This window comes from Accipiter gentilis, chromosome 13, assembly GCF_929443795.1.
Source record: "Accipiter gentilis chromosome 13, bAccGen1.1, whole genome shotgun sequence".
Classification (NCBI taxonomy): domain Eukaryota; kingdom Metazoa; phylum Chordata; class Aves; order Accipitriformes; family Accipitridae; genus Astur; species Astur gentilis.
In genome coordinates, this window is record NC_064892.1 from 4903568 (window position 1) to 4927736 (window position 24169).

The 24169-nt window shown below is 40.0% G+C and overlaps 2 protein-coding genes across 7 annotated transcripts in view; one reads left to right on the top strand and one right to left on the bottom strand.

Annotated features, from left to right (window-relative positions):
- UBAC2 (UBA domain containing 2) overlaps positions 1-24169 on the bottom strand; it is a 103516-nt gene that overhangs the window by 61064 nt on the left and 18283 nt on the right. For all 4 annotated transcript variants that reach the window (XM_049815623.1, XM_049815624.1, XM_049815625.1 and 1 more), the window contains 2 exons: positions 23818-23937; positions 23279-23385 (listed from right to left, as the gene is read on the bottom strand). In XM_049815623.1, coding sequence (XP_049671580.1) covers positions 23279-23385; positions 23818-23937 — 227 coding nt within the window. The remainder of the gene's footprint in view (positions 1-23278; positions 23386-23817; positions 23938-24169) is intronic.
- On the top strand, positions 17230-23268 carry GPR18 (G protein-coupled receptor 18). Of its 3 annotated transcripts, XM_049815628.1 has the most exons (3): positions 17230-17291; positions 19658-19776; positions 20635-23268. In XM_049815628.1, the coding sequence occupies exon 3, from the start codon at positions 20679-20681 to the stop codon at positions 21642-21644; it is 966 nt and encodes a 321-aa protein (XP_049671585.1). In that variant the 5' UTR covers positions 17230-17291; positions 19658-19776; positions 20635-20678; the 3' UTR covers positions 21645-23268. The 3 variants fall into 3 exon arrangements, with proteins under 3 accessions (XP_049671585.1, XP_049671586.1, XP_049671584.1); XM_049815629.1 differs by lacking the exon at positions 19658-19776; XM_049815627.1 differs by lacking the exon at positions 17230-17291 and having other exon boundaries at positions 19433-19776.

Below are 24169 nucleotides of genomic sequence, written 5' to 3' on the forward strand. Positions count from 1 at the left end.
ACTGCCTAATGGGCAGGGGTACAGAAAAGATGTCAACACCCAGTAACAGCCAGAAGTTGCAGCAAAACAAATAAACATTAGGAAGCATTTTTTTCACCATGAGGTTAGTCAGACATTGGGAAAGGTTGCACAGAAACCCTGTGAAATCTCTATCCTTAGAGATACTCAAAACTTGACTGGACACAGCCCTGATTAAATTGGCACTGCCAGGGCTGGACAACATGATCTCCAGAGGCTCCTTTGAACCTGCATCCTTCTATGACTAACAAATCTGGTCAAAACTTTAAGTAGGCAAGAAGGCAACATGAAACTCAGTGGCCTTGCAGTAAAACTCGCAAATGATAAAACTTTAAAATCTCCTAGTGTTGTCCTCTATTTAGGCCCTTATCAAAATGCTGTCATTAGCATCCTCCTAAAATAAAGAAAGGTCAAGACATGGCCTATATTTCTTTCCAAAAAGCTGCATTAATTTTTCCTCAGTGCAAATCATGAGTTTCTCCTCTTCCTCTTTTCTTTTCCTCAGTTGTGACAGATGTTGTGCAAAGGGCTGAATTAAAAAAGCAAATTTTGCACCTGTTCTGAAGGCAGCAACATTTGTGGTTATCCTATTCCTTCCAGAAAAGTATACATTGTCTTATACCATGCACAAGGAGAGCTATGTTCCTCCCTCTATTAAGCTAGACTTAGCAGTTTCATCCTTCCTGTGGCATGTAACTTTCGAGGGAAGTTGTGGTTAGCTAACAGAAGGCACTCCGAGGCAGCCTACTTTAAATATAGAGATGCTGAAAACTGATTATTCTCAACTTACTAGCCTACAAAGCAGCCAGACAGCGTTTTATCAGGAGCTGCTGATACTAATGGGCTAAGAACTTGATGAAACCTTAATATTACAACTTCTGAGTATGGAAAGTTCCAGCAGTTCTGTCTAGAAGTAACAATGACAGATCATTGTACCCAGTTGGACAGGAAGAGATGAAGCACTCCTGCCAGCTGCACGCATAAGGCATTTTTGACAAAAAGAGACAACTGAAGACTCCTGACAAGTTATCAGACTATAAAGGCAACTCCAGGACAATTCTTGGTTTTTGTCCTTTAAAAAAATAAATACAGTGTATTCACAATGCCAGCTACTTGAAACAGCCCAAACACCTATGAGAACCTTACTCCTTCACTCACACAGATGGGGGCAAACCAACTATTTTAAATGTGTCACGGCTACCTACTAGGATTGATACATAATAATGTTATTTATGCTAAAAGAGGGAGAGAGGGCAAAGCTTCACATTCATATCCCCAACACTTAACAACATCTCATGATCTCTCCTAGTAGCTTTGTTCTAGACAAAAACTGACATAAATGATCAGACAGGGCATCTAGAAAGAGGCCTGCAAGAAGATAATACGTTGTATGTCACTATTAAAAATGTTACCTGGAAGAAAAGTATCTCATTTCTGGGACAGGAAAAAAAACAATAATCAAGCCAGCTGATATTAGTGACATAGCAGATTACATTGTATTAATCTCATTAAACAAAGAATCTTTCCTCTTTAACTCCTCTTAGCCCATAAGCTAGAGCAGAAACTCTAAAACTAGCATGCTTGGATACCACTGGCAAGCAGACCTAGTGACCGCAAACACCAGGGAAGACTCTAAAACAAGCAGCTTACAACTCTGGGCACAGCCAGGACATCTCTTTGCCCCTCCTTGCTTTTCTCCTGCACCGTTCCAGCCACTCAGCTAGCAGCCGCATCCCATACCCTTGGCCGCGAGGAGTCCCTCGGTACCCAGGAGCGCAGGGAGAGCTGTCCACAGCTAGGCAAACCTACAGAGGACAAGCTCATGGCTGAGAGCAACTAGCTGAGGACCGCTGTAGATGGAGAGCCTAGGGTCAGGGAAATGCCTCCTGTTGTCTAAACAGATTTTACTGCCTCCATAAAAAGTCTCTTTACATTTCCTCCATCGCACGTGGAAGCTGAACTTGGAAAAATTAATCCCCTGGCTACAGTCCTGTCTTCCTAATAGCACGGTTGCTGGTGCTGTGGAGGCACTTACTGTACTGCTCAACATCTCTACTGAAGCAGTCAAGCACCACTGCCATTGTATATCCCTTTGCAGTGCTTCTTGTAGCTGCAACTTGCAAATTCCTGCTGAAATGAAATGATCAATAATCAGAACTGTAATTAAAAAATGTCCATAAAAAAGATTTTTTGGAACAGATATCAATAAAGAGTTAGTACCATAACTTATTTTAACTACAGATGAAGTCTCATTGTCATAGGGCCTAGATAAGGTCCTCACAACTTAAAAAAAAAAAAAAAAGAAAGAGTAGTATTTGTCTTTAATGTTTTAATCAGTTATTCTAAGACTGAGCAAACTTTATTGTTAATTTGCATCCTCTGTCAAAATAGCTACGATTAGCAAGGCATAAAGATGGAGCTTGAATTCTGAAATTATTTCTCAGAAATCTGATTCTAATGCTGTTTCACAAGGTGCCACTTTCTAGTCACAAACAAAAACAGGAAACAAGCGCGCCTGACTGGCCACAGACACACTGGAAAAAGTTTTTGCTACTTTCTTTTCACAGGTTTATCCAACTTTGTCAGCATCTCAAAAAAAGGTCGAAGCAAATAAAAACTATGATTTACGCTCCATCTAATCTGACGATATAACTGAACTGCTCACAATAGGACTCTTCCACACACAGGACAATGACAGCAGTGGCCAAGTGGGAGGGGAAGAATGTCAGGGCGTACCAGCAAGACTCAGCAAGAACTGCGAAGCGCCTCAGAACTATAAAGGAAATTTTACTTTAGTTAAGTGACCTTTGCTTAGAACAGCAATACTTCTTCAATCCATAAGGCATCAGAATATCAGCAGTACTTTGAATCAAAATGCTTGCAACTGCAAAAGTAACTTTACCAACAATGATTTGTGTATCTACTGTAGTAGCCAGCAGTGGACGACTATTCTGTGAAGAGTTAGTGATCCACATAACCATTAATCGAGGTGTATGTTTCTGTATAATGGATACTGTGTGACCGCTAGTTAATCAAAGTTTATCTAATCAATACTATAATTAATCAGTGTATGCCCAGTTAATACATAATTACTCAATGCACAGTCAATGTACATGTAATCTTAAGTATATGTATAGTCTATTGTCTCAGTCATGTGAATGATTATATGCAACAGTTCTGGAACTGCAGCTTTATTAATGAGATAAGAATAAGAGAGTATATTGTCTAAGGGAGTCTTAAAAGCTAAGTCCTCATTCCTGGCTTGATTCTGTCAGTGACTGATGAATTTGTACTGTGAGCAGGACCCTGGAGGAACACCAGTGATCTCAGAGCTCGTGAACCGCACCATGGATGGGATCTGCACCACGTGCTGTCCCTGAGCAGAGGTCCAGCCAACGATATAACGTCTTGGGGTTCCCAGCACTGGAAGGGCCATAAGATTTCATAACTTGCTATTGGCTTTTCTGGGATATTAATGAATAGTTATCTGCCTTGCAAGTGTGCCTTTCTTATCAGGATCCAGAAAGAACCGTCCTCTCCTTGGTGCTAAACACTTAGCATTTTATTTATCACTTTTCCAACTGCCAACACCAGTAGGATAAAAGATGAGTTGTAATTCTTTTTCTCCAAAAAGTATTCTTTCAAATCAGAAAGATCAAAGAAGAATCATAGAAATAGAATCATGGAATCATAGAATCGTTTAGGTTGGAAAAGACCTTCAAGATCATCGAGTCCAACCATTAACCATGCCCACTAAACCATGTCCTGAAGTACCCTGTCCAGTCGCTTTTTGAATATCTCCAGGGATGGTGACTCAACCACTTCCCTGGACAGCCCATTCCAATCTTTGACAATCTTCTCAGTAAAAATTTTTTTCCTAATATCTAACCTAAATCTCCCTTGTCCCAACTTGAGGCCATTTCCTCTTGTCCTATCTCCAGCCACCTGACGGAAGAGACCATCACCCACCTCACTACAACCCCCCTTCAAACAGTTGTAGAGAGCGATCAGGTCTCCCCTCAGCCTCCTCTTTTCTAGACTAAACAGCCCCAGTTCTCTCAGCTGCTCCTCACAAGACTTGTGCTCCAGGCCCCTCACCAGCTTGGTTGCCCTTCTCTGGACACGCTCCAGCACCTCCATGTCTGTCTTGAGGGGCCCAAAACTGAACACAGGACTCGAGGTGCGGCCTCACCAGTGCCCAGTACAGGGGAACAACCACCTCCCTGCTTCTGCTGGCCATTTCATGGTTGCTAAGCCCAAGATGGCCTCTGACCATCACACCTCCCACCAATCCTTCCCTGTTCGTAAACAGGGAGGTTGTTACGGACAGCAAGGCTCCTCCCCTGTTTTTATTTTAAAAAGTTTTGTAGAAATATAAAAGATAGTAATCAATTTATCTTTCCTCTTCTTTCAATTTAATTTTTCAAAGTTCACAATGTTGGTACAAAGTAACTCTCGGTAGTATTACCTCCCCCCTGCCAGCTCAACCCAAACTTCATTCCCATTTCTGTTTCCTCACACATAATAAGAATAATGGGAATTGCCACATCAAAACACATCTCTCTCTAATCTGCTACCCTGATTCTGATAGACAAATATTAAAACACCCCAAGAGATGCAACGCCTCATAATAATATGTCTATTGTGCAGTTTCTTCATAACAATTACTGCTTCTTCTAATAGCCCTTGTTTAAAATTATCCAGTACAGAAATCCAATTACAGCTCATTTATCTTTAAAAAGGGTTAAGACGGCTGGCAATACGTAGCCAAGTTGGCAAAGATACATGTAATGTTTACCTCCATAAGCTGCTTACAGAATACTGACTGCAGAGATTAATCCTGCTGCAGGGCTGACCAGCTTCTCTCCCCTTAAATAAAAACACATTTCCAATCTGAATAATTATACTTAGTTCACAGATCTTATTTAATAATGACATGCTTGGTACTTTCCACTTAATAAAAGCAGTTAAAAATGGTAACTGTGAAAGTGGTGACAGCCTGCAATTACAAATGCCACTTAGCACTCTCTGAATTTGAAAGGGGCAGCTCAGTTCAGGGAAGCCCTTCCAGAGGTGTACCACCTTGCTTCCAGATACATTCAACTACTGGTAACACTTTTTGTTAAATTACCTCCACTGCTTTCTTCTTCTTAAATTATGTTACCCAACTGTGTATTTTGAGTGCATGCATGTGTGCCTATCTGAGAGGTGCAAGAGCAGACAGTGTTCACATCCTAACTGCAAGGCAGAGGTAAGTACCCTAATTACCGCAAAAATGGAGAATCGCACCATTTCAAAAACACCCTCAATATCCTCTGCAAATCCTGACACCAGTTAAGAAACAGCTGATTATCCATTTGTTATTATAGTCTGCTATCTCAGATAGCACAGCTTTGTAAAGAGCAGAGCTTTGGGCCGATAATGACTTTTTGGTCTCTTCTTACAGTTACTATAATCAGAGCTTGGTGTGACAAACTGTGGAGAACCCCAGTTCGGAGGTTACGGTCTTCTGCCCCATCTGCCCCCCTCCTCTGGCAGAGGTTACTGACTCTACAGCAATGCATGCCTTAACCTCAAGCACCCGAACCCAGGCTGAAGCAATCAACTGTGAATCCTGTGGCACCGAGTAACAGAAGGAGGAAATCCCTGTTCTGCCGTCCAGCTACGTGTTCCCGTTGCTTTCCTTGCTCTGGTGATGGCATTCATCCACCCAACAGTGAGCAGGTTTAGAAACTTAAGCCAGTGGGAAATGATCCCTGCAAAAATACGTATATATACATGGTTTTGGGGGTTTTTTTAAACATTATTTTATCTCCCTATAACCACTGCCTGTAGGAGGTCAGATGACTTGCACTGCAAGTGGTGGACAGGAAAGCACAGGCTGGGGCCAAGCGCTTGCTCCGTAAGCAGCACCCTACGCTTCAACTGGCTCAGCCCCGCTACCGAACTGCACCTTCAGCAGGTGAAAAAAAGCCACATGCGCTTGTTCTTGCTGCTTCCTTTGCAAGGCTCCGGTAGAGGAGTGGAGAACACGGCTGGGGAAGCCATGTTTATGTTTTGAATCAGCACAGCTCTTTCTTTCCATCAGTTGAATGCAAGTCAGAGCCCTCAGTTCAGAGCACAGGTGCCTCAAGCTCCCTTACGCTGATTAAGTGTCGCTTTGCATTTGTTAAGACTATTTTTTGTCTACCGTTATTCTGTCCCTTCTGCCCCACGTGTTACGATCTTCATAGTTCCCTCAAGAGTCTAAATACTCTAGGTCTCATTTTCTGATCCTGTCCCCTTACTCTTTAATCTCTTTTCACAATCACTACTGTATTAAGCAGAAATTACTTCAGTTGAGTTTACTGGTGTACATATTTGACCAAGATTTTGGAGGGGTAAGTCATTCACAGTCTGGAAGTGTATAACTTAAGCACTCAGGGGCAAAGACTTTTAGCTTAAGAATACCAGTAAGGTGGACTCCTGACTGTCTACTCCCCTTGGTGGTTGAACATAGTGTGGAAGGAGTGAAGCACACCCTGTCTTTCCCATTTGCCCATCTCACGCTTCCGACACAAAGAAGGGGTTCAGCAGTAGATGAGAAGATGGAGGTATGCATATAGAGAACACATCCCAATCTCCAGTTATAAGCAAGTAGTCCTTCTTTTTCCTTTGAATGAATATTTGTATGAGCATTCACCAGGATTATTGTAAACACTCACCCCTCTTAACCGCAGCCCAAAGAAGTTCCTTGAAGAAGAAACAAAGTGCTCAGGGGAAGAGAGATCAGACTGCACAACAGCTACTGCAAATGCTGTCTCAGGTCTGTAGCCAAAGCACCACTTTCACTAAGGTGTGAATAAAACACCGATTTTTATTTCTGGAGTGGAAACATTCCTTAACGATTCCACTGTGGACACTGGGGCTCGTGCCTGGTGTTTACCTCTAGCATCCTTGTCGTCTCACAGTCTGCTGTTCGCTACGGCAGTCTGTACAGAGACAGTTATTGCACTGAAGAAGCAAGAAACACTCCTGAACGACCTTTATAAATATAAAACCAAGAAAGTGTGTTTGATGTCCAGGAGGTACAGAGATGCCCCAGTTCTAGAAATATGAAGGTTTAGATGAAACACCATAAGGCTGATTTTCTGACAAGTGATGTAGAAATCTGGGATGAATTCTGAGGAGAATCTTAAAAAGGAAAGAGGGAAAGCACAGGATGTTATACTGCTTCGGCAACATGGGCTTGAATCTTTTCACACTTCTGGCAGAGCACACAGATACCAAAACACTATCTTCACCAAAAGGTGAAAAGAGCTGGTGACCACAGGCTCAAAGAGGAGCAGTGTGAGGAAACACAGCACCAAATTAACAACACATGATGGAAAAAGATCATTAAGCAAAAGCAAAACAAACAAACAGACCCACTTCTCTCATCAAGCCCTTGATAAAACTCATGGTGACAAGTGACAGAAAAGCTCCCCACAGAAAAGCAGAGATTACTGCTGAGTATCCCTTTATGGAGCTGATTTTATTTTCTTTAGTGTACTTAAGTAAAAACATAAAATAACGGAACAAAAGTCTTAAAACACAGAAAGGTATTTTGTCTCACACCACAGGGAAAATCAGGTCATTTAAGAACTACAAGAGAGTAAGTGCTGCTGCTTCTGACCGTTTCTTACCAGGGTTTAGTAGACATGCTTTACCAATCCCAAATGCTAGCCCCAGGCTGGAAAGCAATGACAAAAAGCAAAGCAGCAGATGTGGGGTGACTGCATTGTTAGCTGAGGCAGTCTTGAACAAAAGCTGCCTCTCAGATGACCTGGTACCATCGTAACTAACTCATCTGCATCCTGCCCAATCTCTCTGTATCGTCAGAGAACTGGAAAAGGTGGCCTCGTGTCTGACTGGCTCCAGAACAGAGGAAAACATTTTTAAAAATAGCTCTGAGAAATCATCTCAGATTTCCTGCTTGTGACACACCTGTCTTAAGCACTCAAAATCCCACTCAAATTGCCAATAAGTAAAGTAAGTTCCACCAAATGATCGACATCCCTAACCAAAGCAAGAGGGTGATGTGTCACCCTTCATGTCTGTGTAATACACCTCAGTACTGTCTGCTGTCACTGGTTGGATAAGTTGAACCTTGACAGACAAAGGATCGCCTAGCCCACCTAGTCCGAAGCTGTTGCATGTCTGTCTGGTACACAGACAGGAAAACTCAAGACGCAAGGTCTCTGTCCCTCCAAAGATACTGGAGAAGGTTCCTGGTTCAGGTAATAGAAACCTGTGACTACATACCTAATAGTGGTTGAAGACAAAAGGCTGTAATCCCGTGGGTGTGTGCCTTACTGGTACCGTACGCTCTCAAACTGTGCCTATGTGCAAGCAATGAGCAAAGCATCATGTATGGACAAATTGCCAAGCGGCTCACTGAAGCTACACAAGTCCTGAGGGACGTGGGGGTACACATCCCAGCCTGAGTAAAGTGCCCTCCAAGCCTGGACAGGTATAGCCTGGCAGCAAACAAACTCACATTTCTACAACGGTCAGCTGAGCCTTTTACAATCTCTATGAATCTAAATAGTAGATAGCTACCAGCAGATGTTAAGGATCTTGATGCTTATTCTGGTAAGCTGCCATTCATGAGCCACTCTACTGACCCAAGAAGAGCAGGCAACTTCATTTAAGATAGGCACTTACTTCAAGAGGCCCTTGAGACACATATAACTTCAAAAATGGAACCTTATACTGGGAATGGTTCAACTTGTAATGGGGATTGGCTTTTAACTCTCTATCTATTATACACATTTCCATTCTGCAAACTTCTTGCCTCAGAGAAAATACATCTGATCAGTAGTGATCCAGGACCCTGGTATGTTTGATGCCTGAATTCAGGAGCTAAGATTTCATTTGCTTTTAAACGTGGTTAGTTTCACAGCCATTCTTACTTCATGTGAGAAATACTTTCTTTTCAAAGTGTGCAAGTCCTACCTGAACTTATGGCTCCCATAACTTCACCTGTTTTATGCTTCTGGTATAAAGGAACTGCAGAGAGAGGCACAGGGTAGCATCAGCCTCCCAGAACTATTTGCATGGACAAGTCTGACTATGTGACAACTGCCTGTGCTCGGGAGGGAGAAGTGGGCACCACAGGCGAGTGAGAGCTTCAGCCTTTCCTGCCAGCTTCTGACATCTGATCCTCCACTTCGTGATGAGCTCCCATGTTCCAGCACAGAAACTCCGCTTCTCTGCACCCCTCAGAGCCCACATACGGAGCACATCGCCCAGTCCACACCTAAGAGACCCAAGGGCATGCCTCATTACGTGATGGGCTGAAGAGGCTCTTCACTCCCAGCTCCCCACTAATTTAAGCACTAAATGATAATCTTTTATCAGGATCTGTATTTAGCATAAAGCTTGGGCAGAGCGGAGCCAAAGGATGGCAATTTATGATGACCCAAGTTACAAAGCACGTAAGCTATTTTTGCCTCATTTATTATAACCTATTTTCATGGTAGAGACAATAAGTTGGAACTAACTACCAAAATGTGACTCTCATATCCCCTGTTCAAGATTTTGGGTGCAATTCTGTAGCACAGTCTAGTAATTGGCTAGCCCTCAGTCCTCTTCTACAGTAAATGCTATTCATTATTTTTTGGCTGAGCCATTTTTTAAACTACTTTTGAATTCTTGGTTGGAAAAAAAAAAAAATTAAATTGAATCTCTTCTCATAACTTACCACATATTTAGTACATTGTAACAGACATCATAACATGTCTTCAAAGGCTAAAATCTAGTAAAAAGATGTTTTGATGTTCATCTTATTCACACCGTTTGGCTTACTTCACAATACTTGAAAATTAAAATACTTCCCACAATTTTGTTTTTTGTCAAGACACCATTCACACTTCCTTTGGATTCATGGCTGTAGCTCATCTTTTCTTTTTCCAAAGAGAGCTCTGTGAGTATTCTAAGGCCCAAACTGCTGGCAGGAAATTGTTTAGCTTGTTCATGACAAAACAGAAACAGAATAGAAAAGCTGTAGCAGAGAAGTGATTTCTTTGCAAAAAATACTTCCCCATTAAGACCACCATATAACCCTTTTTCACAACTACAGACCAAGGTGTCTGAAGCAAAGTGATGACTAAACAAAAGGAGAGTATTCGGTAAGCATAAAATAAAAGCAAAGAGGAAATTTTAAAAGTCATACCAAAAAATCTTGTTATTTATACAGAAAGTCTGTTAAGTCCTTTAACTCTGAAAAAGAGATGTTGTAATTTCTTAATTCATTAGTGACGCAACCATGTTGGGGTTTTTTTACTAACTATATGCACTGCCTTCTGTCTCGTATATTTATTTTTTAAAGTCTCAGGCATACAACTGTGCCTTCTCAGAAAACCACTGAACTTACTGAATCAACTTCTGTCCATTATTTTGGTAAATCAAGAGGGGCTTCTTTAAAGCATCAGCTACTGCAAGACCTCCTTTGTGAAGTTACTCAATTATCCTCCTCCTCTTTGTCCTAAGAGAGCAATCATACCTTCTTTATTTTGCAAAAAGATATGACACAGTATCTCCTCATATTAATAACATCTCCAACTGGTTTGAAGAATTATTCATCCATTTTTCTTCCTTTTTCCTCCACCCCAATCAAATAATTAGCTGCCCTACAAATACGAGGAGAGGGAAGAGAGATACATAGACTGTCATTGGAATGGAGACAGTTCATTCCATGATGGAGAGGGATATTTTATCCCTTGTATGAAAGGATACCAGATCCTTAAAACAAAAATGTTGTACCAATCCATGCTCATAGCAGAACTTCTACAGATAGGAAACAACTGATGTTTCTAGGATGTAATGACGACTTCGAGATTGTTTTCCTTCAGATCAAGTAACATGGGGCACCAGCAACAGTAAGCCCATTTGCAAACAATAGACAAAATTATCATTTGTACAGAATTGTTTGGCACAGACATCTACAATTAGATGCAGGATTTCCTTTTAAATTCCAAAGGGATTTCCACATCCCTGTCTTCCTTTACTATGGTTGAACATGAGGAACAAACAAGGTGTTCCTACTTCCCGAAAGAGGAAGAGAAGAGGGGAAAAAAACCCACAAGCTGCCAGTAAAGACAGAAAGAAAAGCTGATTTTCTTAGAGTTGATCATCCCTACACAGACTGAAAATAACCTTCAAGAGTCAACTATTAAGCCAAAAAGGTGGCCCCCTATTCCCACATAGGAAAGAAGGCATTGTTTATTTTCCTGAAATAATTTAATCATAAAACTCTTAGAATACAAACACTCACTCCTTCAGAAAAATGAAGTGCTGTGGTAAGAAAGCTGTTGTTATTTTGCCTTATTTTGATAGAGACACAGCAGACAAATAAAACACAACAAAATCAGGAGGTGGGTGGCTTTAAATACACAGGGTTGCTTAATTTTTAATTTTAGTTTTCATCCTTGTATTATATAATAAAGCCAGAAGAATGGTAAATGTTGCCTGCACTCCTCCTTCTTCCCCCACTAGGTGTCTTCTTCACTTTTTCAGGGTCAATTCAGACTATACACAGTAAGGAAGTCTCTGCTTACAACTCCTTCTCAGAATTTTATCTTATTGTTCAAAAAGAAATGCAAGGGGGAGACCTGTACGAACTGTAACTCTTTGAGCAGTAACAGAATTTGCAGTTCTGCAACTACAGGAACGATCAAAGCTTCCATGCCATGCGGTACCTCCCATTCATGGGGGAGTCAAAGTGGTTTTCACTCTTCACATCCAGTTGTGCAGGAAAACTGGTTAAGTAGTGCAGATCTATAAAGGAATGACCCCATTATACCTGTTTTCTGCTGTTCCAAAGATCTGTTGCTATGCTACCTAAAGATCTATAGATGGCAGCATTGATGCAGTAATTAATCTTCACCACAGAAGAGGTCAACATGCATTTCACAAAACTGTTTCTTGCTGGAGGGAAAGCCCCATTTTCAAATGGCAGAGACCTTAGCACCAGGCAGTGTAAGCACTGGGCCAGGAACTGTCTGGCAGTAAAGAGAAGCCAGATCCAGGATCACTACTAAAAGACACTACACCAAGCACTCATCCAGTAAGTGACAAGTTTAGGCCCCATCGTCTTGGAAATAAACTACATCATCTAGACTGTAATGAGCACTGTGAGCCATGGGCTGCTTTAAAGTGTACCTACTTCAAAGTGTATGTGTGTTTGTAAAAAATATATATATTTTTGTAGTTGAATAGTTGGTCAGAAAGTACAGAGTCCTGTACCTGCAAAGACAGTGACTTCTCTGAAATCATCTGCTCACAGCCAGCTCTGACATCGTCCTTTGCCAGCTCAGATGGCCTTGTCCCAGCGTTCAGGTGCACTGAGCATACTCACACTCAACTTCTCCTCCACTCCCGTCCAAGGACAGTGCTGAGCCTACACACCAAGCAACCCTGCCCTGCAGAAATCCTAACTAACCTGACTCACCGCTACGTGGCAGGAATAGAGCTGTTTTGTCCCGGTCTGGATTATGCCAGCCCCTTTACCATCTCGAGTGCTCCCTCTTATATCAGCTCAACTCCACCACAGCACACCAGGCTTCAAAACCTGAACACATTATTGTGTTTGTTAATCCATGCCAGAGACAGCTGGCACAGGCAGAACAACATTAGAAGACTGTCACTTCATCAAAGCACCACACACAGGAATGCAACACACAGCAAGGTGCCCTTGAACTTCAAGGACAGCGCTTATTCTAATTCAAATCTTGCACAGCTCACTCTCACTTCAGGTACTCCTGATTAAACACTTCACTGGCATGCTAAAGTGTATGTAGCAATTTTTAATTGTTTCATTTCTGATTACATATACTCAGGCTAGTAACTGAGAAGAGGTCTTCCAAGCTCCTTAACTCTGGACGAGTCAAAATGATTTTCCCTACTTCTACACTAGACTTCATCAAAAGAATCTGAGTATAAGCAGCTCCCAGTAAAGACATTTCTCTTGAAACATTAACTCTACCATATCATATCAAGTTTCAGAACAGTAGTCCTAAGCACCTGAGACTTTTAAGAGCAGTTTAATAGTAAAAATATCACATACTACATCCTTAGTAAGGAAAGAGTATTTGAAAAAGCTCTCCTAGACACTTCCAAACTAACTCATTGCATAGCTCCTGACAATGCATACAGAGTTAAAAAAGAAAAGAATAAAGCTGAGTATTCATGCAGGTTTTAAACAACTATGAAATATTTGTCATGAGAAATCTGTACTTTTTGGGAAAAAAAGCTGCTTCCCGACACAACAGAACACAGGTGGAAAATACAACACAGACACAACATTTTAAGAAATCTGCCAAAGGCAATATGGGTTCATCAAGAAGTATGGAGCTGTGTTGGTATTTGCCATGAGCTAATACTAGACTACATATATTCTGAGATTGTTGCTGTGTAACAAACCACCGTCTCTAGTCCACTACCCCCCTTTCAGACACCTTAGAGACGCAACTTTCATTTCAATTAATTTTTGAAGTATTGCTTCTTTCAAAGGCTGATGCTGCTGAACAGATGAACTGCAGGCCAGATGCACTGTATATTTTTAGGGTATTCAGTGACACAGGGTGTGTCCTGGCTGCACAAGAGGAGGAGGGGGAAAAAACCCAAACACCAAACAGGAGAAACATTGCATGTCAGTTTCATTATTTATTTTGTTTTAAAGGAAAAAAATCAGAAATTCCTTCCTCAAACCATACCAAATTCTAGCAAAACACAGAAGAGAAAGCAAAATGTGACTTAATTAGGATGTCAGGCACAGCTAACAAGGCTGCAGTCCTCTCAAGCTGCTCTGTTTCTCGTTTCTTCAGCTCTGCTGCACACAGTGTTTATACTCACTCACAGGTTGAGGAGTGGGAGAGGAGGGACTGCTGTACCATGATGCAGCCTCTGAGTAACACGCATATGGCAAAACTGGAAACAATTGCAATAAGTTTATGCATTCAGTGCCATGACAACTTTTAACCAGTAGTCTATTCTTAAACCTTCACTATGGTACAACACAATATGGGAATAAAAAATGAAGCACAATTTCATCAAGGTTGAGAACAGCAAACCAAAACTACACGTGAGCTCGCCCACATCAAGCCGGTAAGTTAACAAATGGACACATGGGAGAGTTGCTTCCTGCACCACTAGTGCACTGGACTGTGCAAGAAGCTTCAGTTCTTTCTTTTCAATAGGTCCAAAAGATAGAAAGTTCAGAAGGAGAAGGACAACACAAGCTCAAGCCTGCTCCTTAACAAACTGAAGCGGAGGGTGATCCTTCTGCCCCTCTGCATGCAGAGCTTCTCTGTATCAGCTGGACAAAGCTTACATTACACGCTAAGCGGACAGGCAAAATATACTTTCCTGTACCGTGACTAAACCACTGCAGGAGAAAGACCCAGCAGTACATTATTCCTGCAAAAGCAACAGCATGAAGACAATGGCTTCAGTGCTGCACTTTCATTGTTGCAAGTGGTCAAGCTCATTTCCTCTGAGGCTTACTGCCAGTGAAGGCAGCATGATAGACCACATGTGGGCTCTGCCTTATCCTCAGACATGAAGTACATTGGCTTAGCTTTTAACTACTCAAAAATGGCTTTAAGAGAACATAATGCAACTAAAATTATCTTCTTTGCTCTCCAAACTTCAGAATAGGAAAAAAAGACCCTGGAGGGAACTGAGCATTTATTTCAGTAAAAGCTAGAGCGGTGGAAATACTCACCCATCTCAGAAAAACCAATGCAAGACACTCATCTCTAGCTGATAAAACAGTACAGAAGGAGAAAGAAACAAAAATAGAGTCAGGTGCTTCCTACAACACAAACCGAAGCGCCAGGGGAACACAGCACAGCAGAGCAGCCCACTGCCTCTCGCAAACCACAGCGCAACCCTCTGCTCGGGTGTTCACGTCCAAATGTCTGTCACCCTGCAGCTGCAGCCAGCCTGAGCACCTAGACAAGGAGGAGCACACAGTCCCTGGAAGTCCAAACACCTCTTTTCAGCACACCGCTGCCAGACAGAGCTGCCCCACCAGGCTCAGGGGGAAAGCCTTCCAGCCTGTCAGCTGCAGAGCAGTTCGGCTGCCTCTTCTCCTCCAGGCAGACTGTGAAAAGCCTGGGTGAAAGCAGAACACAGACTGACATATATATGTTACGGCAAACCAGCTAGATGGCTAACCTGCCAGTAAACGCAACCAGGCTGCTGTTATCCACCTGCATAAACTGCTAAGTCAGCCCTCACAAAGCATGACCTCCCCTGTAGGGTCAAGATGTCAGCCACCTTCTTCAGAAAAAATGAGGCATAGCTGTGAAACCTAACCCTTCTGACCCTCCAGCAAGAAGACAGCAAGCCAAGAGGCATTTCACAGCAAACAGCTTTTCTGATCCCAGCCTCAACATCTGCCTGGTTTCTGTCCAAATCCAGAATGACTTTTGTACTCCCTGTTCAGCTAAGGGGTGCATTGTCTATCCACTTGCTTGTTTCGGTACATTCATAGTCCAGTTTAGGTGCGAAGGGACCTCCAGACTTCTGTACTTTATTTTTCCCAAAATAAAGTACTCTTGCCTAGGAGAGTTCAAAAGCCTAGTTATTCTCTTCCAGGAGTCATACACTCTTTTTTAAACCTTTTAAAAATATGTATGTCACTGAATCTCAATGAGCTTTCACTAAACTTGAAAACAGTACGAGTGACTCATCCTGCTGAAGCATGCTCCAAAGTTGTTTTGCTAATGATAAAGCCACTGAAGAGTTTTCAACATTGATTAGTCCTTTTAAGATATACCTTAATCCTACAACATTAAGCACTTTTTAATAGATTTGTATTTCTACAGGATGGTCTGGGTAGGATTCGCAGCTCATTGCATTTAAAAGGCCTCTGGAATGATCACAAAAATTGTTTGGTCTTAGTTCCCCTAAACAGGAAAGACCAAATATTTAAAGGTATTATTAATCTACACACTGATAACCATACCCAGGTCCCTCCCTGTGATTACTTCACCCATCACACTCACCTAAGCAAATACCTACGCACTACCACAAACCCATTCAGCTGAGATAAATTGCATGACTCTAGCAGAGAGGGTGTTTTTCACAGAAGCTATCTTTAGCACTAAGTGAGGATCACCTACCTACATTCCTTTTACAATCAGTGAAGACAGACGTCCCCACAAACAAACCTGATTCTGGCTACATCTGAACTGGCAAATTCTTTACTGCATGCCAGGAGGAGACTGAAACATTACTGTTCCTTTCCTCAACACACATCTCTGCTTCATTTGGAGAGGAAAAACCCAGGAGGCCTCAAGAGGTACCACACTCTCCATAGTGTGCTTCAATGTCCCAAAGACTGCCGGTCAGAGACCTGGAGCTAGTGAGCAGTCTACAGAGAATTTAGAATGATCTCCTCTGAATGGCTCTTTCAAAGGTTGGATCTTTTTTCCAGTTGACAAAGAGAAAACATAGGAAATTGGTCTCCTTTACCTGTTAGCCTTTGTGAATACTCTCATCCCACCAAAGATGTCTGTTGCAGTGGCACAGTTCAGAGATTTTAATCCATTTTATCAAAGGCTAAAACCTCTCTTCATACAGCATTCTTCTGCAAAGGTCCTAAATAGGCATGTTATTATTTTAGATGGCAAATAAAATATTGAAACACTGCTCTAGTGTTAGCAAAACACGGTAAGTACAGGCATAAACAAGGCTGTGAATTCAAGTGAATCAAACTTCTCATTTCAAATGTAGCAAGTTTCTGTCACTTTCAGACTGACTACTATCCAAGGCAATATAAATAAAAGGGGGATTTCCACAAAAAACAGACTACACTCTACAGAAAATACATTTACATTGTTCTTATGAGAAACTTCTGCATAACCAAGATGCGTATTCTTGCAGATAACTTTGCATGTAAATGAGAACTAAAAATATGCTTTTATTATATCACAAACATTTAAAAATGTATTTTAAAAAGATACATAGCACAACAGCCCAGTTTGACCACACTGGAAATACTGTAAAAGCTTGCCTGTTGAAAGGTATGAGAAATATCAGTTCACAGACACCGCACGTATGTGAAATATTAAGTATGACCAATAGAAGGGCTCAGAACTAGCTAGATTACGTCATTGTTTCCTGCCTGTGAAAAGGAGCTATTTTAGCTAAGTGAAGCTGAGCAGAGAAGAGGAAGTCTAAACCTTCTACAGATTTGGGCTATGAAAGGAGCATCTCTGAAGCAACTTTGCAGTGCACAAAAGGTGAGTAACAATCCATTATGCTATGCTAACAAAGTAACTTGGATGTTTATGTATGTTGCTAAGACAGACTTCTTTCTTCAGAAGCTGAACACAGGCATTAATTCTAGAACTAATGAAAAGATATTTAATTCTTTAATGCACTTTCAAAGTATCAGGAGCATTCTATAAATAACATTTAAAGCAAAATGACTGCATCTGTAGAAGCATAGTACCATAAATACTGTTGTTTAGGATTTTAACAATAAATTTAAAGATATGCAGTAACTAAAAGCATTAGTAAGTACGTTATCACTAAAGGAAAAATGTTTGTTTTCATTAAACTAAAACCAGGAGAAGATCTTGTTGCTTGGTCTCTCTGTGCTTCACTGAAAACCATGTCCTCCTCAGGAAAATGTGAGCAAATGTAAGGGACAGCCAAAGGAAAAAAAAGGGGATTGGGAACAGAGATACACACACAATCCTTTAAATGGAGTCACTGTTGCCTAACTCATAATATGAATATGGAGGAAGAGATTTAATTCTTTTGTTTTGTTCTGAAAATCTGTGTTCTCATACACAGCACCTAGATGGGCTTCACAATTCACATTAGATATTCAGGACCTCACCTATCATTAGAAAATTAAACCAGATTGGTAAAACACATGGACCAGCATCAGAGTAATCATTCAGAATTAACACATACAGACATCCAGAAACTGGTGACTTCAGGTGCTTTTCAGCAAGCGCTTTAATCAATACCAGTAAGTAAGTGTTCCCATTACAAAAAATGGCAACTAGGGCAAAACCATCCACTCAGAGGCACCCAAAGATCTACTTGGGCTGACCTGGGAGACATCAACCTGAACTCCATGCAGACAAGTACTGATGAAAAAGCAGAACATCTGCATTCATGTATAAATGCAGATAGGTAACTACACACTTTTAAAAAATCTCATTATTTCATACCTAAATAAATGTTAAATTTTAGATTCTTAAAAATTAAATTTAGGAGAAATACCTAATTATAACACTGAAATGCATTTAAACCCAGAAAGTTTGAAAACAGTGTCTTCAACAACTAAACAACACCCCCACCCCCTCCCCCCCCTTTTTGTTACAGTAGGTCCATTCTTTGATACATCTCAAAATTGGCACAAACTTGAAATAAACAGTAAATAAGGCATGGAACCACAGGTTTTCCTGATAGAAGCTCATGCCAGATTCAGCTTCCTCTCTTCTCATCAACATCAGCCTGCTGGTTCTTTTGGAAACAGGACCTGACCAGAAACACCATCACTGCAAGCCCAAAGGAGAGAAGAGCAAAACCAAAACCAAAATCCATACTGTTTATTAACATTAATCTATAAAAAGTGAATTCTTCTACCTATCCTATACATTACTACTCAATTCACCTGTTAGATCAGTCAGGATCTTGAGATAGGTAGTTATGCACTACGTCATACACAACCACTAGCAAGAGAGAAAAAAAACAGAACAAAAGAGAAAAAAACACTTAAAATGTGCAGGGGCTGGGGGGGGGGAGGGGGGGCGGTGTTAAGCAATATTTCGACAATTTTATGCAACAGTAATGAAAGTGGGACAGTATGCCAGAAAATCTCTCAACTGTGCTACAAGCATGGGCTACAAAAATTTTCTTTCAAGCATATGCCATCCACCTTTCAATAAGGTCTGCTATCACTCCATAGTTTTTTTTTATTTTTAGTGTTCTTCACACAATGAGGTATTTTAGAAGGAATTCAGACAGATGCCCTCCAAACCTCTTTTTCTGTCAGTACTATACGCATAGCTTTTCCCATACAGAACGTGAATTCTGTTACATCTGATCAGAAAACACCTTTTTGTTTTGTACAGCTAAAAAAAAAAATATCTTTGAGACAAAAGTTTAGGCCTAAATATTTGTATGCATGATTTTTTTTTTTTAATAACTGTAAACTGGAGAATTGTAAGAAAATCAGAAGTCCAAACTTAATATTTCAAGGCAAAAACTAACCTGAAGAAACATTTAATAGGTCATACTTAAGTTAGTTACTCCATAGATACTCTTCTCAAAAGCAGCTGATATTTGCCAGTGTAGGACGAGGATGCTAGATTAATGAACAGTGGTTCAATCCCCTGTGTATTCCTATACCACTGAAAAAAGTACCCGGTTACATTACGGTGAACACATAAACCAGATGAACAGTAACAATAAGCTTTTTTTTCATGCATTCTCCACTTTTGGAGATAAAACACACAGGAACTATGCATTCTCCTGCTCTTGAGAGCAGTTTTAGTGCGTAACTTATTCTGTAGAAGTTACTTGGCTGCCTGTCACAAGTGGGAAGACCAGACAACCAACTGACTCCTTCCTCCTCCTCTTCATAAAGCTGCCACAGGGCTGGGTAAAAGGCCAAACAAGAGGAACCCTCCCATGAAACTGTGACCACAGCAAGAGCCAGGAAAGCAGGGGGATGCGGGTTAACCAAAGCACCCATGCAAACACCAGGTAAGGTCCGCCATCCCCAAATGGCTGCCCAGTAAACCAGGCGATAATCTCTTTCAGCTCTCATCACCTGTGTTCTGCGTAATGAGATTTCAGATGTCCAACCCCTGTGACCAAGAAGCAGAGAGAAGCAACACAACCATGCTCTGAACAGCTGGCTACCAGTCAGCAACTTCCCCCCCCAACAAATACTGTTCACATAGGGCCTGGTTGGAGACTGCGCGGCTTCCATCTTTTTACTTTTTTAAATAGGAAGTCTATCCATCCATTCATCTCATTCAGAAGCTATTAAGATAGCTTTTTAGTGTCTTTTATGAGCAACAGCATGCACCTATTCTTTTGGGAGCTAAGTAGTTCCTACACAGATAAAATGCAAAGTCAATACTTCGCTTTTCATATCCAAATGTCACTACATGCCATGCTCACTTGTTTCTTTTCAAACTAGTCTTAGTCATTAATTTTTCAACAGAGACAACTTGAAGAAATATTTTCTTTAGAAAATATCTCTCTTACCTCAATTACAGCCGCTTCAATCTAACTATCCACTACTGAAGCACACACAGAGCAGCTGGTCAATCTTGACTTTTTGATTCCTTATATTAGAAATCTCTTAAGTAATTAAAAATATTTAATTAAAACTAGCTTATAAATACTATTTCTCACAAGTCTGACAGTACACATACTTCCTTCAGAGCACAATTATGTATTTTTAGTCAGAAAAAGCAACAAATCTAGCACATTTTCACAGCTAAACAATACAATCTTATCACTAAGCCCCATCCTACAACAATCGTCTTGGTTGTTTTTAAAGAAAGCTTTTATCCGACTGAGAATAACTTTTCATATTTTATTTATTTATAGGGTATTTATGGAGTGCAAAAACTATTCCTAAGTTCAATTAAAATATGATGCCTGGAAGTCACCACCCTGAAGAATACAGGATTGCATCACTGGTCTTCTACAGCTTTGTGTTCACAGTGGGATTGTTAGTGAATGCCACTGCACTATGGGTTTTCAGCTGCACTACCAAGAAGAGAACAACTATAACTGTATATATGATGAATGTGGCATTACTTGACATAATTTTTATATTCTCCTTGCCTTTTCGGATAATCTACCACGGGAAAGAAACATGGCCTTTCGGAGATACATTTTGTCGCATTATCAGTGCTTTCACTATATTTTACCCAGCCATTGCTCTTTGGTTGCTCAGTTTTATAAGTGTAGACAGATTTATGGCTATTGTCCAGCCCAAACATGTCAAAGAACTAAAAAATACAAAAAAAGCTGTGCTGGCTTGCACTGGAATCTGGGTAATGACCCTTGCAACAACATCCCCATTGCTGTTTTTACAATCTGATCCAGACAAAGCCTCGAATTTCACCACCTGCACAAAAATGCTTGATATCATCCATTTAAAGGAAGTAAATACACTGAACTTTTCTCGCTTGATTTTTTTCTTTTTGATTCCTTTGTTTATCATGATAGGGTGTTACCTAGTCATTATTTACAACTTTATCCGCGGCAAGACTTCCAAACTGAAGCCTAAGGCCAAGGAGAGATCCATAAGAATTATAGTGACTCTGATTGCTCAAGTACTTGTCTGCTTTGTACCCTTCCACATTTGCTTCGCCTTCCTGATGCTGCAAGATGAAGATACAACTTACAATCCCTGGGCAGCCTTTACCACCTTTCTCATGAATCTCAGTACCTGCTTGGACGTTATACTGTACTATATTGTTTCTAAACAATTTCAGGCGAGAGTTATCAGTGTAATCCTTTATCGCAATTACCTTCGAAGCGTGCGCAGGAAAAGTTTTCGAACTGGAAGTGTAAGATCACTCAATAATATGAACAGTGAAATGATATAAAAAGAGAAAAAAATGTCAGGGGATCTTTATAATGTAAACAAGTGAGTCTTTTTCTGAATTCTAGCATTATGCCTACACTGAAGAATGGTCTATAACCAGAAGTAACAGATAAATTTGTTGCACTGCAAATATGAGAGAAGCAGAATAATAACTGCACCTCTTTAAATTTGCTCAACAGCTTTTGTAAACCTGAAATGAACTAAAACTTAGTACCGGTGTTAAACTTTCCAAAGCTTTTGTCATCTCAAAAGATTGTGAATATTGTCAGATACGGAAAAGTGACTATTAGTATAATAAAGCAGACAACACTGAAGAATTATGATGCAACATATATATTGATTTTTTATATTTGCACAAACAAATGCTCCTGAAACTACTGTATATTCCACAGTTCTAAAATTAGCTTCATTCTCTCAAGATCAATGTCAGCACGACTTAAATAGAAAGCATATGTAGGTAACATTTATATTTCATTCAACTAAAAACTTCTTTGATGCCAATTTCTTTGTAACTGACAACATTCTGCAGCCATAGATAAAAATACCATCAAAAGGTATAATAGTCAAACTGTTTATTAGTTCCCTGTGGGTATGATGTGCACATTTATTACACCCTACTCTTGCACACAGTATCTTTTTACACAGATGAAAATACTGAATTTGTCCAGACACACTAGCAGCCTATGTCCCAGCAACAAACTTCAAGGTAGTAAACGTGATGAGTAACTGCAGTACTGCTCAAGCTTTCAAGTCCTTTTGAATACTCACACACTACAAAAAAAATATATCTTTATAATGTCAAACACACACTATTTCCTCCTTATTAAATCAGTTGTTAGCTACTTTCAAGGGACACACTAAAAAGGCAGAAATAAAAAAAGCCTAATATGGTGTTTAATATTAAAAATCTCGCTCCAAGAGCTTTTATTATTACCTGAGAGTGTGTGACACATGAAAATTCTAGTCTGTATGAGGCTGATCTCACCTGTCAGAAGCTTAACCACGAAGGCTCTGCAAGCTCTACAGTTCTACTGTAACATGAACATCTCTTACTAAGTGCAGAAATCTCAAATATACATTATGCAAAACTGAACCACTAAATATCTTAAGGCTTTAAGACCTTCAGATGCAAGCACTAAATGGAATAACATGCTCTAGCAGTAAATTTTTGAAACACAAACATACAAAATAACAGTATGAAATGCATATAACTGCATATGCATTTAAAAGTGAAGATGAAGATATGAATTACAGTTGTGCTGTCTTTGTGATTTAAGAAAGAAATCAGCACCAATGTGATTTCAGTTTTCAGATTCACTGAAATGAACAAAACGAAATATGGCAATAATTTGTGCACTGCAAGCCGTATTTCAATCATGCTGACAGTGGAAATGGGACTAACAGAATGGAAAGTAATCAATATATGGGTAAATTATAAATTAATTAACCACAGATCACAACTAGGAAATGAATGTTTGAAAATATAATAGTTGTGCCGAGAACCTTTACACTGTATCTCAAGATTAAATTTAGTTTAAAGGGTTACATGAAGAAAGTTTTTTTTAAATTAAAATCTGCACAAAATAATCCTTTGAAACTGTATCTAAAATAACCAATCCATTAGGAGCTACTTACAACCCAGAAGGCAAGCTGTTGATGGTGATGCCAAATATATACTGAGCGATTTCTACAAGGAGAAGATCAAACAAAGCTGAGAGCATCCAAGCACCCAGTAAAAAGGACTGGAAAGAAAAAGTTTGATTTGAATTAATTCAACAGTTTAAAAATAAGGTTTTAATGCATCTCTAAATAATAGAAAAAACAAGAAAACCACTATACTAGTTCAATTAAGACAAATAAAATCTTTAGCACGACATAATTCCAGATCTACACATCTAGATACTGAAGAATGGTTAGATTTGTTACCAAAATTAATTTATGGGTCTGATAACTTTCAACTGACACAGCTGCAAACTTTAATTAGAATAATCTATTGACTACAAGATATTATCAATATAAATTCAGATTTATGGAAACCAAACTCTCTTTAAAACCCTTTAACATATATCTCTATACAAAATGTCAGTAATACAACTGCTATATTAATCCAAGACTACAAGATTCTACACAGTGTAGAAAACAGTTTGTTTTAAAAAAAAGTAACTGGAACTTACTGAAAATTTTCTGCTGCCGTATCTTCTTTCAAATATTCTAAAGTTGTAAATGAGCAGACTGCTGCAGAATGTGTCTTTCAGATCAAGACATATTGTTCTCCCACATACAAGTCTCCAAATCTAGGAGGTTAAAGATTGTCATGTTAAGTCTCTCTTCCTTCAAGGAAGTTCTTTAAAGAATTTGTGCTCAGAGTGAAAATAAAGTACCAAAGTCAGATAACAGAAATGCAGTACATTTAAGGAGGGAAGTAAAGAGAGTAGAATGTTATGGAGAGTTCAAGAAGTCTGTTTAAAAATAAAATATTTTCAGGGAAGAGGTCTACCTGTTATAATAAATCGACAATTGAAATGA